The 19,576-nt window shown below is 40.6% G+C and overlaps 2 protein-coding genes across 3 annotated transcripts in view; both read right to left on the reverse strand.

Moving 5' to 3' along the window:
* Window positions 1-2,066: 2,066 nt before the first annotated feature.
* Window positions 2,067-3,428, reverse strand: foxi1 (forkhead box i1). Its single transcript, XM_074663882.1, has 2 exons — window positions 2,828-3,428; window positions 2,067-2,611 (listed from the first exon to the last, which is right to left on the reverse strand). The coding sequence occupies exons 1-2, from the start codon at window positions 3,426-3,428 to the stop codon at window positions 2,067-2,069; spliced, it is 1,146 nt and encodes a 381-aa protein (XP_074519983.1).
* Window positions 3,429-18,491: 15,063 nt separating this feature from the next.
* The window catches only part of dock1 (dedicator of cytokinesis 1), a 252,787-nt gene continuing 251,702 nt past the window's right edge, over window positions 18,492-19,576 (reverse strand). For both annotated transcript variants that reach the window (XM_074662599.1, XM_074662600.1), the window contains exon 52: window positions 18,492-19,296. In XM_074662599.1, the coding sequence (XP_074518700.1) occupies window positions 19,201-19,296 (96 nt within the window). In that variant the 3' untranslated portion in view covers window positions 18,492-19,200. The remainder of the gene's footprint in view (window positions 19,297-19,576) is intronic.

Here is a 19,576-nt window from a genome sequence, read left to right on the forward strand (position 1 = left end):
AAACTTGTTGTGTTCATGTTCATCATGGAAAATCTCCTACTGTTCCACTCCCTCAAAGTCACAAGGATGCGTTAAGGTACCTAAATATGGTACCATTTGATTTGACATGAATTGGTACTACGGACGAAATTGATTGGTACCTCTTAAAGTACCTAATTTGACCAAACCGATTGAAGTGGCATAAAACTTCCTGAAATTAAAACACTGCTTAAAAGTTTTTGACACTATTAGAAATAGTAGTCATCATAACTTAGCATATGTGCTTAATAACCCTCAACATCTGAGTGATACTGAATACAGAACTATATTATTGGATCAACACTGAATGAAAAAGAGTTTAAATCCAAGCGCTGACAGTAATAATAAGAACTAAGAGACCTCTTATCGTGAAGGCTTTATCCTCTGTTCACTGGACATGATGAGGATTTCAACAGAAAACTTGTTGCTGTGAGAACCTGCTCCTGTATGACAAAAATCCTCTTTGTCTGCTCCACAGATAATAGAGCAAAATGTGGCCTGAGGGAGATAATTTGTTCCCAGATCTTCAGATGGCAATATTTTCATTTGAGCCCAGGAGGGGATCTCTTCAATTGCCAGCCTCCATTGTGTTCCAACAAGGGGCACGAAAGTCTTGTCAATTAATTTTTCTTTTATTCCAGCCCACAGAGCGCCTGAGTGATTTCAATTATACACCAATTAAGAGGTGTTTCCTTTTATTTACAGGCTTTGATTCCGTGCAGATCCATATTGTTAGAAAGTAAGACAGGAGCGGGGTGTTAAATCACTCGAACATTTCCTCCTGATTCATGTTTTCTCCCCAATACTAGGCTTTCTGTGTGTGTCCCCCCGGGTCACAAGCACAACAAAAGGACATTACATGCTGTCCCAATACAAGAAAACAAAAAAACAAATCCCATTACCAGGACTCACACGCGGGGCAGGCTGTGTTTTGCGTGACAGGATTTTGTGAATGGATGGAGACAGGTGGGATATGATTCAGCAAACAGGTTAACATCAAACACTCTCAGTCTGAGTCACGTCCAGCCCAGACAAAAAGCTGAACTTGTGAACCTGGTGGAAGTAAGTTAAAGGTCTGATTGCTTGTTGAAATGGGGCGATTGGAAGTGACAAGCGGAAAATGTCTCTGTCTTACACACTTTACTGCTTACAGCCACTTGACTTCAGATTTCCTGACAGGCTTGGAAGAATTTATACCTGTTTATCAGGGGTTACCGAAAATGTTTGTGAGTCTGATCTGAATAATTTCAAAGCATGTTTTTCTCTGTTTTCTTCTCTGTTGGAGATAGCAGGGTTTGCAAAATATTTGAAAAACAGCTCATGTGTATCTAAAACCTACAAAAAGCAGGTTTATGTGACACTGCTGTGTTCTTAATACATACGGCTGTACAGTGATGTATAAGAATGAGCTTTTAAAGTCTCATGATTAGCTTTAGTAATAGGCCTATATGTCAGTTGTTAAAGTAGCATAGCTAACAAAACAGCTAAAGCACTTCTGAAGGAAATTGAGTCATTTTTTCCCATGAAAACCAAGAAAAAAACTAAGATCAATTTAAATATAAAGAAAGATTTGTACTATGTATAAACCCCTAGCATGTTGAAGTGATATTATGAATCATTTATCTCATTTTTCTGTTGTTTAATGAAGCGGAAATGACACGTAGGCTTCAGTGATTGTGTTAAAATAAAAAGACTTTTATTCAAACAAAAACAGGAGTTTAAATAAAACATAAAAACACAATTTAAGTCTAAAATACATGACACGTTTCTTCGTATGAAAATAATTTCTGTACAAATGTCTTCTTTCGAGGAAGACACAAAGCAGCTAAGTTACAAAAACGGCTGAACAGTACGCAGTGACAATTATCCAGGGGGAAATGGCGTTTTGGAATATTGGATATTCCTTTAGTTTACACTGAAATAACAGTTTTATGTTCCCAGTTAGAAGGAAACTTAGTTTCAGTGCTAGTTTAACAAAAAGAAGTATGTGAGAGTTGCTAAGAAATGTGAATCCTAACACTGAGTGATAGCTTGTGCTGCTGTTAAGGCTACACCTCGGTTCCTTCCCGGCTGTATATGAGGTTATTCACACTGAAATGGTTGGACAGGCTCTGTACTGATGTGTAGTAGTTCATTCTGTTGTTTTCAGAATTCAGAGGGGAGAATAACGTGGGCGAGTAGGAGCCCAGTCCGGACATGCCCCCCTCTCTGCCCTGACTCAGTCCTCCGTGATGCCCGGAGCTGAAGTCCCTTTCTCCTCCTCCTCCTCCCCGGGTCACGTCGCTCCCGCTGCCGGCCAACAGCGCGTTCACGCTGGATACGAAGCTGCCGTAACACGGGCTGTGCTCCGCGGAAGGTGAGGGCGACGACTTGGGCTCCGTGGAGGCCGGGGAGCCGTGCAGGCTGGGCGGGGAAGAGCTGAGGAGGCTGGCGGTGTCAGAGAGCTTGTTGTTCGGACTGTCCTCGGACTTCACCGGGAGAGGGGTGCTGTCAGGGCCGGTTAGGTCCGATCTCCTCTTCCTTTTCCGTCTGAAGTTGCCGTTGTCGAACATTTTCTCACAGTTTGGGTCAAGCGTCCAGTAGTTTCCTTTACCTGCAGGACACGAGAAGGAGTTAGAGTCAATTCACAAAGTTGTCAGAGTTGAGCATGGAAATGTCAACTTCACCTGACACTTTTTCTAGTTGCTACTGAACAGACAGTTATAGTTTTATTTATGTTACACATATATATCACATTTAAAAAAAACACACGCGAAAATACTGAAACGTCACTAACTCTTATATATAAAAATATATATTCATAACTTACCAGGGTCATCCTCATCCCGTGCCACTTTTTTGAAGCAGTCGTTCAGAGACAAGTTGTGCCGGATTGAGTTCTGCCACCCAGCTTTGCTCTTCTTGTAGAAAGGGAAGTTTTCTGCCACATACTGATAGATCTGACTCAGAGTCAACTTTTTATCCTGTGCGTTCTGGATGGCCATGGCGATCAGAGCAGAGTAGGAGTAAGGTGGTCTGACCATCTTGAAGAGCTCCTGCTGGCTGGATATAGACAGCCAGCCCAGGTCTGCTCCACCAAACCCGGTAGGAGGAGGCGGTAAGAACTGCCTCTGGTTGGACCCGTATCCGGACTGGATGTAGGAGGTGCCGTTGTTCCCAGAGAGATACGGAGAGGAGTTGATGCCAGGTCCGTTCAGCCACAGGTAGGGGTTCGCAGACGGGGAGGAGTACTCTCCCAGGCCGTAGCTGGAGGGGTGTGTGGGCGGCCTCTGAGGGTGGTGGTGGTGGAGGTTCTGTTGGTACACACCGTAGTTATCGCAGTACACGGCCATATCCAGGAGCTCTTGCGCGCTGTGGTGCTGAATGGGGCTGGTCTGCTGGTTGGCTGGTTGGTGTCCAAAAGCGTTCATAATCCGCTCGGACCAGATTCCTAAACCTGATTTCAGAGTGAGTCTCTCCCTCAGGACTGAACTCATCCTCAGAGGGAGGAGTATTTATGCGCAGCGCGGAGACGCTACAGGTAGCCCATTGAAGAAAAGTTAAGAGATGGTCACACCCCTCTTTATGTCCCACTGCAGACCCACATCTCCCTATCAATACGCATCGATACCACATCTTCATGCCATGCCTGGCTACGTGCTTTTTCAAGGTAGGCCTATATTTACACAAAGGCGGGATTAGACGTTTATTCCCCGTGCGTAATTGCGCATTGGAGCGTGTGTTGAAAACTTCTTTAGAATGGGTCAGAAACAAAACCAATAAAGACTGCAAATTATTAAACAACAATGACAATGTGATTATCTAAATATGGTGCTTTATTGGTAATTAAAGGAAAGAAGACTGAATATTTTTGCCTGGTTTTTGATCCCAGGGCACTGTATTGAACACCATGAGATAACATTCCATGCTTTGTTTCAGCAACAATGCTGCGCGTAAACTGTTTCTTAAACTATTTTTGTAGCTGTTGTTTTTGTTCATTTTCTTTTGTATAATTGGAGAAAATCTGAGCACAACTAAAAAATATATATATTTGGCTTGCTCTGTAACATAGTTCATCAGTAGTGCTGATCAAACACAGGCCCACTTTCACCCTAACCACTAAAGGTTATACAGCCTGATTAATTCCCGGGTTTTGGAGCACCGATGGGCAGCATGTCACAACTTGTTGAGCTTTCTGCATCCAAATGTCAAACCAAAACAACCGAGAGCCACGTGTGTTTGTAAAAAGCTTCCCTTTAAAGATATCCATTCTGTAATAAACACGTTAGGAGCACTACAAGGTTAGTGTCAACAACTGACTCGTGGCTCAGAGAAAAGGATGAAATAATAATTTAAAAAAAAATCAGGATGTAAAATTTAGCGTGCAAGATTCACAAAACATGGATATTTTCTTTATATAAATAAAGTGTTGAACAGGAAAGCTTTTGTTATATTTTTCCACAAAATTAAAAAAGATAAAAATTGGAGGACATTGCAAACAATAATCTGTGATTAAGGATGAGCCAGTAATAGGATTACTTTTACTAACCCCCCTCTAGTTTTTTGAAATCTGCAGGTAAAACTAGAAGAAATAATAGGCTGACTGTCATATTTTTCATGTTTCCTTAAATCTTTGTCTGGAATTGATCTTAAGGCCAACAACCTGCTCAGACTGTTTTTCCTCGAACAGTGTGACCCTGGCTCCCCGAGCCGACCCCTGACTGGCAAATGATCCCAGTTTCGACCGAGGGGAAAGAGACAGACACCAGCAACCCATCGATACTTCAGTCTTCATGAGAGTTTTGTACAAGACCTTATTTATTTCATAGCTTCTCATAAATAACCTCGAAACGTATTGACGCGTCTGGAAGTCCGTGTCGGCCTCTCCCTGCTGCTGCGGCGTCAGAAACAGCTGTGACAACTGACAAGTCCGTTTTTTTGTTTGAGACAATAGGGGTAGTTGTTTTTTGTTCAGTTGACAGTCAAACATGTCATGTTTTCTACAGTTTTCTGCTGGACTCCTGCGCTAATCGGCACAGCATTCCTCCTCTCCATGACCTTGATGAAATTGTTTGGCTCGGAGGTGTTGTCCCGACCACAGGCCGTACAGCGGTGCAGTCCGCGGGGGGCAGTGGCATTTAACCCCCACATGAAAACAACACAACCTGTTAGGTGTCTAACAGCCGGTACAGCTAATTACTGCTGACTGCTGAGTGGACTCCTGAGTGTGAAAGAAAACCAGCAAAGACTGTCAGATCCTCGTCAGACCCCAGACTGACGCTCCGCATTTAGAGGATTTTTGATTACACAAACTTTTACATTATAGTTAGTTCACATGGGTTTGCCTTCATGAGGATTCCATTTGTTTTTATTTCTTGAGATATGGACTAAGTGAGAAAAAAAAAACATGCCTCCAAAGTTAGAAAAGCTCCAAACAATCAGTATTTACCAAACTTTCACAGAGAGGCAGCAGAAAAAGAAAAAAAAAAGAGAATTTGAGAACACAACAGAAATAATCTTGTTGCCAACAGCCGAACAGCATTTCTGAAGTAGAATAAAAAATCTTAGAGAAAAAAGCAGTAGGGGCGCTGGTTGGTCTCATGTTTGGAGCACGGGTCCCTGGCTCCTCTCCCAGACCATGACCCTTTGCTGCATGTCTTCCCTCCACTTTACCCATCACTCTTAAGCTGTCATACCCAATAAAGGGTAAAACATAACAAAACAAAACAAAAGAGCAAAAGAAAACAAATTTCTGTATATCACATGAGTAAACAAAGGAAGTAAAATGTATGGTCATGTCCACTTGGGCCCCCGTAGAAGGTTTTGTGACCTTTTAATCCTAAACTCTGAGCTCTGCAGGTTAATTATTTCATCACTTTAAGTTTTTTTGACTGACTGTTTGATTTTTTTTCTTTGAGCAATCATCATATTTCTGTCATTTTCTTGTAATAAAAAATGAGCAAACAGGATTATTTTCATTCATAAACAGAAATAAATAGCAGGGGCAGAATTAGAGAAGCAGATACTTCCTCCACCTTTTCACTTATATAAAATGAGAAATTTAAGAAGTTGTATGTTTTGTTTTATTTTTTTTTTCTGGTTATCACTCATTTGTATTTTTTAATAGTTAAGTTGTTGTCTACAGGATTCATTCACAAATGTTTTAAAATGCTAACAGCCTTTAAACGGCAAACACAAATGTCATTGTAGAGTAATATTCCAGATATGCTGACTGTGGAGGTGGGGAGGTGTGTGTGTATGTGTGTGGGTGTGTGGGGGGGTCTATTGTTGCCCTGCCATGTCTGTCTTCATCCCCTGTTTCCTCCAGCTTTTTAAGGTCATGGGAGCTTTTCTCTGGGAGATCGAGTCAATCACGGCGGGGTCAGAGAGGCACCACCACAGGCCCCTTCAGGCCGAAACTGGATGAGAAGCACCGCCGCTGCTACTGCTGCTGCTGCTGCTGCTGCTGCTGCTGCTGTTGCTGCTGTTGCTGCTGCTGCAGGTGAGGAGAGAAACACACACACATACTCACACCTTCCTACCCTTAATGTGAATCAGCATGTTTTAATTTCTGGGATTAAAGCAAAAAAAAAGTCGTCAGAGCCTCAGGGTGAGTCGGTCTGGCTCCAGCGTTGGCTTTCAACATATTTTTACAGGTTTTTATTGCTATGAAGTAATTACCAGACTATTAGATTTACTCAAAGCCATAAAACAATAACAGGCAGAGTAATTAATTCTGTGAGAACAAAATCATGCATTAGAGTAGACTTGGGGTTTTCCTGCTCAGAGTCTCCCCCCAGTGGACGAGTAAGGAACAACAGGTTTCCTCGTTTGTCACTGTTCAAAGATGCCCTGTACAGACCCTCAGCTCCTCCACAGCACTCTGCAGGCAGAGATTGAAGACACTTGGAGGCAGAGTGAGTGTCTGACCTCAGGGATTATTTATTTCCACACTCCCTGGTCTTTATTTTTCAGGATGCTGAAGACAAATCCATTTCAGGACACGTTTGTAATGTCTGCCCTTGCTGGGCTTTGCACTTTTCTGCCATCCAACAGGGGGGAAAGATCTGTATTTTTCATTTGTCTTAAACTTCAATTTCACATTCTTCAACAATTTACAGCAGATCGATATCACAGGCATCACTTCCTGGAAAGTGCACCATGTGTTTTCCCCAAAAAGTTTAAAGAACAAGGGATTTTTTTTTTACCCGCTCTTCATGCATTTGCTTTAGTTTCAGTCCATTCCCAACCTTCAGCTGATGTAGCTTAAGTAAAGAGGGCTCGTTAGTCAACATCCTAATTCTAAATTTCAGCTTTTGTTTGTACACACACCTCGAGGAATTCATCCACCTGTGAGACGAAAAGGTTGAGGACATTTCTCTTGCTAATTAGATATCCCTCTCTGCAGAGTCCCCTCTGACCAATTACTGCTGGGCCCAGACAGTCCCAGGCCAGGAGGCAGCAGCCCTGCAGACAGCACGTCGACGGAGGGAGAAATACAACCAGTAAGTCCTTCTGCTTCACTGCTCCTGGTGGCATTAGCTTAATTCTCTCCTCCACTAGGGAACGTTTACACCTCTGCTCCTGATTTCCTGATTACCTCCTCTGGGAGATCAGATGTGGCTGGTCTTTTAGAGCCCAAATCACATTTTGCCCAGAGTTTAGCCATGCTCTACCTGCTGCTTCCTTTTTTTTAAATGTTATTTATAAAAATGATCAAACTCTGAAATATAATCAGCCGTTCAAAAAACACTCATTGTGGTCTCTGCTGTTGACATTATTTGGTGGAGGAGGTACTGCTGCTGTCGTGTCTGCTCATTAGACATGAAAATTATGTAATCACAACTCATGTGGAAAGTGATGGTGCAGTTATAGCTCTGTCCAGATGAGGGCAGCATAGCTTCAGACATGTTACCTGCAGCCTTACTTCGCAAACTGAAATCTCTATAAAACACATTTGTGCTTTATGATGTGGAATTTTCTGTGAGTCAGAAAGCGACTAAAAATAGAAACAAAAAATACAGGTGCTGCAAAATGAAGTGAGACTTTAAGGAGCTATGTTATCAGGGTTAGTGAACTGGGGTAAGATATGTAGGTGGTTGCCTACTGTTGGTACATGTGTGCAGAGAAATAGGTAGGTGGATGTCAAAAGTTTGGAGATTTTAGGGGGCTAGCTGTTGGTATTCTTTTTTGTACAAAGTTTCCTCGTAAAAGCAGAAAAAGTTTAGTTAAAATCGATATTTGAGCATCTTTGGACTTCCTGAGCGAATTTAGTGAATTATATCTACTGGTTAAATGAAGATAAAAACCTGTAAAGCACTTCTTTTTTTTACATTATCCTGTGCATCACATCACAATAGTCACACATTAATTCTGCTTTGAGAAGGTCATCAAGATGCCAGTGTGTTTAAATGTCACATGTAAGCTTTGGTGTGTGTGGTCATTAATCATATTTTGCCATTTAGCAGTCAGATCTGTGATAAATATGGCTTCTCAGTGGAAACCTCTGACAGATAAGTTTTGATGTATTGATGAGTTAACTCAGAGTTCATATATTCAAAGAGGTAATACGCCAGCCCAAATCAATTCTGCTGTTGAGACAGCACACTGATGCTGTCTCAGTTCTCCTCATGTGAAGCTGAAAGTACCCGAAAACTCTGCTTCCTCATCACACCAGTCCTCCACCCCCGATCTCGAGGTAACGTTTCCTAGCAACACATCTCAGGGACTGCCTGGGGAAACCCTGTGCTTCATAATAGCCTCAGCTAATATACACTCACTGGCCACTTTATTAGGTACACCTTGCTGGAACCGGGTTGGACCCACTTTTCCCTTCAGAGCTGCTTTAATCCTTTGTGTTATAAATTTAACAAGGTACTGGAAACATTCCTCAGAGCGTTTAATCCATATTGACACGATAGCATCACGCAGTTGCTGCAGATTTGTCGGCTGAACATCCATGATGAGAATCTCCCGTTCCACCACATCCCAAAGGTGCTCTATTGGATTGAGATCTGGGGACTGTGGAGGACATTTGAGTACAGGGAACTCATTGTCATGTTGAAGAAAGCAGTCTGAGATGATTCCAGCTTTGTGACATGGAGCGTTATCCTGCTGGAAGTAGCCATCAGAAGATGGGTACACTGTGCTCATAAAGAGATGGACATGGTCAGCAACAATACTCAGGTAGGCTGTGGACTTTAAACCATGTTCAGTTGGTACTAAGGGGCCCAAAGTGTGCCAATAAAATATCCCCCACACCATTACACCAGCAGCAGCAGCCTGAACCATCGATACAAGGCAGGATGGATCCATGCTTTCATGTTGTTGAGGCCAAATTCTGACCCTACCATCTGAATGTGGAGCAGAAATCCAGACTCATCAGACCAGGCAACGTTTTTCCAATCTTCTATTGTCCAGTTTTGGTGAGCCTGTGTGAATTGTAGCCTCAGTTTCCTGTTCTTAGCTGACAGGAGGGTCACCCGGTGTGGTCTTCTGCTGCTGTAGCCCATCTGCCTCAAGGCTGGAAGTGTTGTGCGTTCAGAGATGCTCTTCTGCAGACCTCAGTTGTAACCAGTGGTTATTTGAGTTACTGTTGCCTTTCTACCAGCTCTAACCAGTCTGTCCATTCTCCTCCGACCTCTGGCATCAACAAGGCATTTTGTCCCACAGAACTGCTGCTCACTGGATATTTTCTCTTGTTGGGACCATTCTCTGTAAACCCTAGAGATGGTTGTTGGTTAAAATCCCAGTAGATCAGTAGTTTCTGAAATACTCAGACCAGCCTGTCTGGCACCAACAACCATGCCATGTTCAAAGTCACTTAAATCACCTTTCATCCCCATTCTGATACTTGCTTTGAACTACAGCAGATTGTCTTGACCATGTCTACATGCCTAAATGCATTGAATTTCTGCCATATGATTGGCTGATTAGAAATTTGAGTTAACCAGCAGTTGGACAGGTTTACCTAATAAAGTGGCCAGTGTAGGTCACCAGCACTTGGCTTCCTTCATCAAAGCAGGATGATACGACTGTATGCAGAATAGACATTTTGTGTCTTGTGCTGAATGCAGCACAAAGTTACGCCTGCTAACAGGCTCTGGTGGAAAACACTGAGTGATCCCCTGCTCTTTAAAGTCCAGTGTCCACCAGCCTGTGTGCTTGTGAGCTGTGGTGACAGCAGCTCCTGATAAAAGACTGATGGAAGTGTGTGTGTGTCTCTCTGTGTGAGTTTAAAGTTCGAGGCAGAAGAGAGAAACAGCATTAGAGTGTCCAATCAAAGGTTCAGCTCCAGCTCACAGTGCAGGTGTTTACTGGAGGTCATTTTGACAGATAAGAAACACGCTCATTAGAAACTGATGGCTATCAGCAAAATCACACTTTTAACAACAAAAACACATCTGAAACTTCACCACTAACAACTCGACAACCAGTTTGTGATAGAAAAATTGCTGCAAGAAAGGCTGAAACTCATGATTACCTTTGTCAAAAAAAAAAGAAATGCCCAAAAGTCTGAGGTAATATCACGAAACACAGGTCTGGATCTCCACCTGGGCAGGACGGGTAACTCTGAGGTGTTTCTGTGCAAGATAGACAAGACTGAGGCTGTAGCTTTATAGAATTTAACCATGATATCAAATAGTTTTCAATCTTTAGCTCATATTTCCATACAGTAATGCTCATGCATGCACAAGATAAAAATGTCCTGTTCTCATCGAACATGCGACACCCGCTCAGTTATGAACACAGCTCATTCAGTCAGTTTACTGAACCACATAGTGTCACAGGGGCCTCATCGTTCTTGCATGACACTATCTGTGACAGATACACACAACCCCTCCACTGTCACGCTGACATGCACTGACTGCTAAAGAAGCTGCATGTTGTCAACAAAAGGCTGCAATAGGCAGCAAAACAAACAAGTTGCATTTTAAAATCAAACCTTATTGTAGGAAAACACCCAAAATATAAAGTAAAGATGGTCTTTCTGCCACTGGTATGCTAGCACAATCATTAGAAGCATACCAACACAGCAAAATAAGATTTGAATTGGGTATTCCAAATATCTGGTTAGCCTGTTTGCCAGTTAGCATTATCTGTTTAAAAATTTAGCAAGGTTGTGGGTTGTTGTTTGGACACATTCTCATGCTAAGTTCTGATGACATAAGTGGCATACATGGCAGCTCAGTAGTATTTCAGCATTGCCAGTTTGAATGCCAACATGCTAACATACCAAGCTAGTGTCTCTAACATTATTCACATCAGTCCAGTTAAACTTGAGCAAAGAAGTGATGTCAGTTCAGGGATCATACCATGCTCATATGCAAAACCTAAATGTTGAGTGTGATAGTGACTTAATCACGTTTGGTTGTGTTATTGTTTTGAGCATGCTAGCATGCTTTCATGCTAAGTTTTCGAGAAACACGCTCGCGGTGATTGTACGTCATGAATCACACGCGCCGTCCGCGTGCTTGTGCTCGTGCATGAAGTAAACCGTGCCGAAGCCCACCTCTCTGAAGTCTGAAGCGTGCCAGAGCAGAGGAGCTAACCCTCACCTACACTGGGATATCACTGGACCCTCAGCTTCTTCAGTGGTTTGTAGAAACATGGAAGATCACATGTGCTGTCGTGACTGATCTGACTGACGCACTGTTCTTTGTGACTTCGTCAGATGCTTTTTTAAAAACATCTGCAGGCACATCTCTGTCAGTCTTTCTTTGCCATATTTAGAGACAAAAAAGTGAAACATCAGAGCAGCTAAGGCCTTAAAGTTATATTTTATATTTTGGGAGCACTTGCCACATTTACATATTAAAGAAAGTGATAACTTTGCCCATTACTGGTAGCGAGTCTCCATTTGGGGGGCAAAACAGACACCCCACTGACACTGTGATTGGATTTATGCACACTGTTGATTTATGGAAATACTCTCCTCTTTAATAATGTGAAGGGGACGTTTAAAGAGAAGCATGCACATTTGTCGCCTCCCAGCAAATGAAAGTGTGTCAAGAGGGAAGGAAAATATACACATTATTCCACGCTAAAATGACAAATGGGATGGGGATAGAGTGCGTTGTAAATACATTTTACTCCTGGTGAGATGGAGCTCGCTCACAGCTTCTTCCCCTCCTACCCCTCCAAAGCCTCTGGGAATCCTCTCAATTAAAGCAATGCATTTCCCTCTGCTTTGAGGAGAGACTGGGTGAAGCATAATGCCGGAGCACAAATCACTGAGAGCCTATTGAAAAAGCTGCCAGTTAACTGTGTAATATTACCTCTGCAGAAATGCTTCACCCTTTATCCCCTTTCAATTGCAAGGCAAGACATGGAGTGTGCTCTGGGTGTCCTTGATAAGTGAATTATGCCATTGATGAAACTTTATATTCCCACCTTACATTTGGAAAAGAGTTCACTAAGTACAGTAATTAAACCAGCTCATATCAATTAAAAAGTATGGAAGCTCTAATCTGATTTTTTAAAGTTTTATTATCTTTCTAAACTAAATGACCAAAACTTTTCAAAACCTGAGTTAAAACAATGAATCTGAAATTGATTTTGATTGAGTACAAATGCAACCCTAATTCAAAAAGGCTGGGATGCCATGTACCATAGAACTCAATTTAGTGGTTTCATACCATTTAGATTTATATTTAATTGAAAACAAAACAAAACAAAGACAACACAGAGATAAAATATAAAACAATGAAACTGAATGTTTTATAATCTTATCACACTCTGAGCAGATATATTTTATGTTGTTTATGTTAAGAAACAGATGTTTTTGCAGTATTTAAGGTTTACATCTGGCAGTTACTCCAACTGTTTATTGTCACTTTGCACAAACAGGGACTGGAAGAGAAAAAAAAAAAAAACTTTCTGTTTAGATTTTCTTCAGAAATTTGCATTCCTCTCTCCTGTTCTCCCGCTGTGTTTGCCCTTACTTCTCTGCAACTTTACTGCTTCACTACATGGAGCGGTATAAATAAGGTTCATTACAAGGTTTATTCCTGTCACAAATATATTGAACTGAGGTCTGGACTCTAACTTTTGCCAGTTTAGGATATTAGTGCTGTTTGTTCAGGAGCTATTTCTGCGTGGCCTTGCCTTTATGTTTGGGGTCATTATCTTTCGGGGAAATAAATCTTCCAAATTGCACCCGACTTGCAGGCCTCAGCAGGTTTCCTTCTTGGATTTCAGGGTTTTTTGCTGCACTGATGATCCACTTTGCTTTTACAAACCCTCCTTGCTGTAGAGAAACGTCCCAGAGAACTCAGTAATACAGAATAGAATAGAATAGAATAGAATAGAATAGAATAGGGCTTTATTGTCATTGTGACAAGTACAACGACATTGAAGTCACAGCAGCAATCAAGAAAAAAAAAGTAAGAAAGCGTATAGAAAGAGCAAAAAGGTCCATAAGAAAATAGATGATGACAGCTTGTCCATCATTCTCCAGTTCAGCCAGCCTCCACCTCCACAGGGTCCAGGACTGAGCTTCTTCAGCAGTCTGTTCAGTCTCTGTCTCCTAGATCCTGTCTGCTCACAGCAGGTGAAGCTCTTCCAATGTGGCGTTGGTGTCTGATGTTAGCTCCGTTAGCCATGTCTGTGATGCTACTCTGCCCTCTGGTATTCCCTCTGTTGCTGGGTTAGCACAGCTAGCTCGTTCCATCTTATTGGAGATATGTCTTGCGTTCCAAATAACGATGGATGGAAGGACAGGTCCATGTCGTCACTTCTTAGCTCACACCTGAGAACCAGCATGTCATCCTCACCTCCTTTTCAGCTTGTGGGAAGACCTCAGGCCTTACACCAGTTAGCATTGACATGCTACAGGCTGCTAACAGCTGAATTCACATGTAAACAATGCAGCCATGGTTACATGTAGGATCTCCAGACAAACACAGGAGAAAAAGTCTTAAAAATATCGCTGAAGCCACAAAAAGTTTGGTGTCCATGACCAACAAATGAGCCATACAAAGTAATGATCCACTCCAAATACAAAGATTACGAAAAAGAGACAAAAAAATTACAAGAAATGGACAATGAAGAGAGAGCTGCGGCAAAAGGCAGCCATAGCCAACAGGGCGGCGCCTTGCAAAAAAAAAGACAATTTTTATATTATAAATATATTTATGCCACAAGTTTTAAAACACTAGTTTACAAAGTTCTTCACGAGCACAAAAATCAAACAGATGAAAATACACAAGTCATCAGTTATATGTAAATAAAAGCACAGCTGTTAGCACATATAAGTTTACATTTCAGGATTTCACATATGTTTTAATAACCAAAACTCAGTAGGATGAAAGTAAATAAAAAAAAAAAACAGCTACAGTCCAGTTATTCTATGTGAGCAGAGCACCAGTAGAGGGCAGCATTCAGTCATGTCTCAGTAAGAAAAGGCAAAACCAAGGTTTATGTTTGAAAATAGATCATAAATGTTTCTAGATGTATTGGACACAGAGGAACAGGAAATGTTTCCACACTGTGGTAATGCTGAGCAGCGGCTGTAATTCTGAGAAGGGAGCGTGTCCCTCACAGGTAAACATGCATTATTGCACACAGACAGGTGTATTGGAAAGAGTGCCATAGTGCTGGACCATCAAGCCACAAAGTGGGAAGGATGGAGGCTTTAAAAGGAGAAATTCCTCCTCCCAACAGTCCACACACACACACACACACACACACACACACACACACACACACACACACACACACACACACACACACACACACACACACACACACACATAAATCAGGAACTCTTTGAGAATATGAAAATAGTTGAAGTTTTCCACCTGTAGCTCCTCTTCCAGGTGTATGAATTCATTCAGCTGCTTCAGGGCCAGGGTTCTTGTGCAGTGCATGCTGGTCCACTGTCACAACTAACTGTGTAACTTCAGTGGATCTGAGCCAGTGCTTTTATTATTTGTGTTATTTTTAAAAGGATGTTACCAAAATATTTGAACACATTGATTTTAGCGTCATTCCCAACATGCTAATGACATTTTGACGTCTAACAAAATATGTAAAAAATAACTTGTGAGCTGCTGTGAACACGAGTTCTCTGATAGCACAAGGTCTCCCAAAAAAAACAAACACAAAAGAAAAAGACGTCATCCACGGTTCCTAATTAGGACGAGAGAGCTTTATATAAACCCCAAACTTTCTTGTCTTGAGATGTTGAAAAAATAGCACCTTCAAACAACAGATGTCGAAGTCTGAGCATTTTTCCTCAGGCAGACACCCACTCACAAAGTGTCAGCAGAAAAGGAGAGCAGAGGAATATGAGCCACCTGGGGCACAGACTTGAAAAAGGTACCATGAGCTGGTAAGGAGCCCGTAGATACATTTACAAATGTGCAAATGAGGGTGTGGGAATTTAAGGGTTAAGCAGCAGTTTTTCAGCAGATTTGAGTTGCAGAAATAACGTTTTCACAAACATTTTATTTTTCATAAACATATCAACTTGTCAGATATGTCATATTTGTCTGATCCATTGGTCTAAAAAAGTTGTTTTATGACTAATTCTAATTTATTTGTTCTCCTTTACTGTTATTTATTTGTCACATTTATACAGTATTTCTCATGAATGAGTTTTATATATTAGTTTAATATCTCTCATACTTACATACACACCAGATTAACTTGTAAGACCAGTGGAAGGGTCCTTATAACGACATCCTAGGGGTTCATAACCCTTAAAGAATTGGTATTTTGGTGTTGTTTTTTAAATCTCAAAATTAGAGATAAACTCCTTTTTTAATTATTATTTTGTTGTTTATTATTTTGTTTTAATTATTGAAAAAAAAGGAAATCGTGGGGAAACTCAATTGAAAAAAAAAATCTGAAAGCCCTCATAATGATACCTCAGGGGTTCATAAACCCTCAGGAAACATATTTTGGTGATTTTTCTGAAATTAAAAAAAAGTATAGAGAGGTTTATCCCTTACATTTCTTTTAAATTAAAAATTTATAACATGAGAAAGAACAATGACATAACTCCTAGGGCCTTTGTCAAGACATGCTATGGATTCGTTACCCCTCATAATACAAATTTTGTTGCTGTTTTTTTGATATCTTGAATTTACAAAAAAAAAAAAAAAACTAAGGCTAAGCCCTTACTTTACAAATTTTGAAAAAAAAAAAAATAAAAAAAAAAAATACTAAGTTTACACAATGGGGACTCTCATAGGGCCTGGATAAAGGCACCCTAGGAGTCCAGAAACCCTTGGGATACATATTTTGTTGATTTTTTTTAAATCTCAAGATTTCAAAAAAAAAAAAAAAAAAAAAAAAAAGCCTAAGACTAACTGAATTTAATTGTCTAAGAAATTTTGAAAAATAATATAAAAACCTGAGAAAAACAATGAAAAAACTCCTAGTGTCTTTATTTTGACACACTCTACGTCTATAACAACGCAGGATACATGTTTTGGTGAATTTCTGAAATCTCCACATAAAAAAAATCCTAAGGTTAACCCCTTACGTTTTTTCTCAAAAACTTGAAAGAGAAAATAGATTTGTGAGTAATCACATTGGAAAAACTCCTTGGACCCATATCGAATAATAATATATTACTGGGGATATGATATAAATTTTTATTTATTTCACAGGAGCATCTGGCCCTCACTGTGTCTGCTGAAAAAAAATTGTCTCTTGGATTAATGTTGTTGAGGACCTGTTGCCTAAGGCTTCATGACCCCTCAGGATATATATTCTGGTAACTTTTTTAACATCTAAAATTTACAAAAAACAACAAAAGAAAACAACAACAATAACAACGACAAAAAACTTACTCACTTTTTCACAAGTTTTTCAAAAAATAAAACTGTGATATAACACAATGAGGACACTCCAAGGGCCCTCAACTGACACCCTACAATATCATGATCCCTTAGGATAAAAATTTCTGTGATTTTGTGAAACGTCAAACTTAAAAAAAAACCTCAAGGCCAACCCTTTATGAGGTTTTTTGTTAAAGAAATTTTGAAAAAACAAAGTGTGAAAAACTTAATCCCTCAGACTTGATTCAGGATACATTTTTGTCTCCCACAATGGCATCGGCTTTGACAGGGGGAACATATTTTATGGAATTTCAGACAAAACTTGGAAGTCAAAATTTCGCTCAAAATTTCAGGTCCGGACCTTACATTCTGAGCTAAATTTGGGAAAACCCAAAACAGAGGTTTAAGCCATCAGACTCGAGTCAGGATGCATTTTTGTCACCCACAATGGCATTAACCTGACACGCCAGAGGGACAGTTTCATATATCCACCACGGAATTATTTCACAAGTCCATCTGGGTAGCAGCTCTTCTGATTTGTTTTCAGAGGCGGGACTTAAAAAAAAAAAATCTGCAGCTGGTGATTGGACGACCGTTCTGATTAACACACTCACCACGGACCAATCCACATCAAACCACGGTATGGCGTAGCTTATGTGAGCCGATGCTACTAGGAAACAATAGATGAACAACTACTGAATCACAAGAAACGGCTGTGAAAAAGTTAGACGACAGCTTCCGTTTTTATAAATTTAACTTAAGACTCAAAGGAACGCTGACAAGTATGAAAGTCTGCTGGCGTCACGTCTGCTCCCAACAGCTCCCGCCTCTCTTTCCTGATTCGGCCGGTCAGAATTTCGCCGAGTATGGTAAAGACTTGGATTCAGCCTGACAACACTGACATTTGAAATATTGCTTGGATCACTTAAAACAAATGTTGTCCTTCTTTATAGTATTTTCTTGCTCATTCTGACATGTCTTTAAAGGGACAGGAAAAAAAAGTTTGAACCCAGGAAACTATACACTAGAGTGAAAAGTTTGTATCAGGGAAGTTTCCACCAACAGCCAGAGTAAAGCACAAACATATTATTAAACTAATTAAAGTAAATTCAATTTAAAGCTGTGGCACAACAGATAATTATAAACTAACTTAATGGTTCAAACTTTAATCATTAATTTGGCGTCAAAGTATATTAAAGCTATCAAGCGTAAAAAAACAAAGTAGAAACTCGTCTTGCTTGTGTGTCATAGACTACCAGCCCATGATTTCGAAACAAGAGAGTTAAAGAAAACCTTGGAAAGAGATTAAATTATTCACAGTGTTTGCTACACTGCTGCAGAGTGAAGAAACTGTTTTTAATACGGAATGTAAAGAATGAGCGTCCATAAAGGCTGTGTTTAAAATGCATATAGGAGGATGAAGCTGGCGCTCGTGGTTTTGTTGGCTCATCTGTTAGGCTGAGCTCTTCTTCAGCTTTCAAAGTGAGAAACGATAGCTTTGTTTCTGGCACATTATGCAAATGTGATTGCACTAGTGTGTATGGAAGTCATCTTGTAGTGTAACGTGTTGATGGCTGTCACTCAGGAAGCGTTTGAAGAAGTAAGCTACCATATGGACATCATTCACATCTATGTTCTGTATCTCTGAGGGTCAAACACACTCACAAGGCAGACACACGGTTTTTAAAAATACATACATTTGAAAGTTTATTCAGAAGTCATGTCAGTAGTGAATCGGGAAAAGTCAATATTACTAAAATCCAAGGTTACAGCAAATCTAGGACAAGGTCTGAACAATGATAATGGGATAGGAGTTAGTTGTATGTGCACTCCAAAATGTTCACCAATAAAATCCAACTCAGTGAAGTTCTGTCAATGCAAAACCTACCAGCCCTTTTTTTGTTTCATATAAATGCCACTTAAGCTAATGATACGTTAATACAAAGAAAGGCATCAAATCACATACAAAAACAACCTGCAATAAAATAAAATCCTATATACAAACCTCTGTACATAGTGGGAATATGAGTAAAAGAGAGGAATTATCCTTTAATGAGCTCTCGTGTACATAAGATTTGGCCAGTTTGGTAAAGTTGATGATAAGAGCTTATCTGTCCTGACAGAGTCTCGATGTGGTACGTGAGACAGAATGTATAAATTGTGACTACTCATATGTGCAACATGCTCCCAGCTGCAGACTGCATCATCGTCAAACCGAAGGCAACACAAGAGGAAAGATGATAAGAAGGGGCGGGCTGCAGTGAGGTATTCATCTTGTCAAGCTGGGACAGGGAGCGAGGAATGTGTGGGTCTAAACAAATGCATCTTAGAGAGGGGGAGCGTTTACACTTGATGCTGTTTTTTTTGTTGCGTTGTCAGTGTCTTGTTTGGTCCGACTGTCAGAGTCTTTTGTTCACTGTACAATTCCTGAATCGATGGAGGCCTGCTTCCTGGTGGTCTTGGGAGGAGGTGGAGGAGGGGTCTTGCTGGGCAGAGGAGGAGGAAGATGCTGAAAACAGAAAAGAGAGATACCTTGAAATCATCATTTTCTTACAGGGGACAAAAATGTTTCCAGTCAAACACTGACTGGTCTGTACACAACAAGACTAGATTCCACCAAGTGTTAAAGAGCAGGGGTCGACCAATACTGGATTTTCCCTGAAAGTAAATCACAAGATGATTACCCTTGGAAATGGAAATCTTTCTGCTATGATATGGAATTTGAAGCCATCATTCAAAACACCTTGACTACCTTATCACTAATTTAATTCATGCATGTATTAACCAAT

The sequence above is a fragment of the Halichoeres trimaculatus genome, unplaced genomic scaffold (genome assembly GCF_033239565.1).
Source record: "Halichoeres trimaculatus isolate MK-OKI-2021-1 unplaced genomic scaffold, fHalTri1.1 fHalTri1_scaffold_23, whole genome shotgun sequence".
NCBI classification, from domain to species: Eukaryota; Metazoa; Chordata; class Actinopteri; order Labriformes; family Labridae; genus Halichoeres; species Halichoeres trimaculatus.

Coding starts and splice junctions, on each gene's coding strand:
- foxi1 (XM_074663882.1), bottom strand. CDS start 3,428: ATGAACGCTTTTGGACACCAACCAGCCAACCAGCAGACCAGCCCCATT. Junction 2,612..2,827: donor ACGGGATGAGGATGACCCTG/GTAAGTTATGAA, acceptor CGTGTCCTGCAG/GTAAAGGAAACTACTGGACG.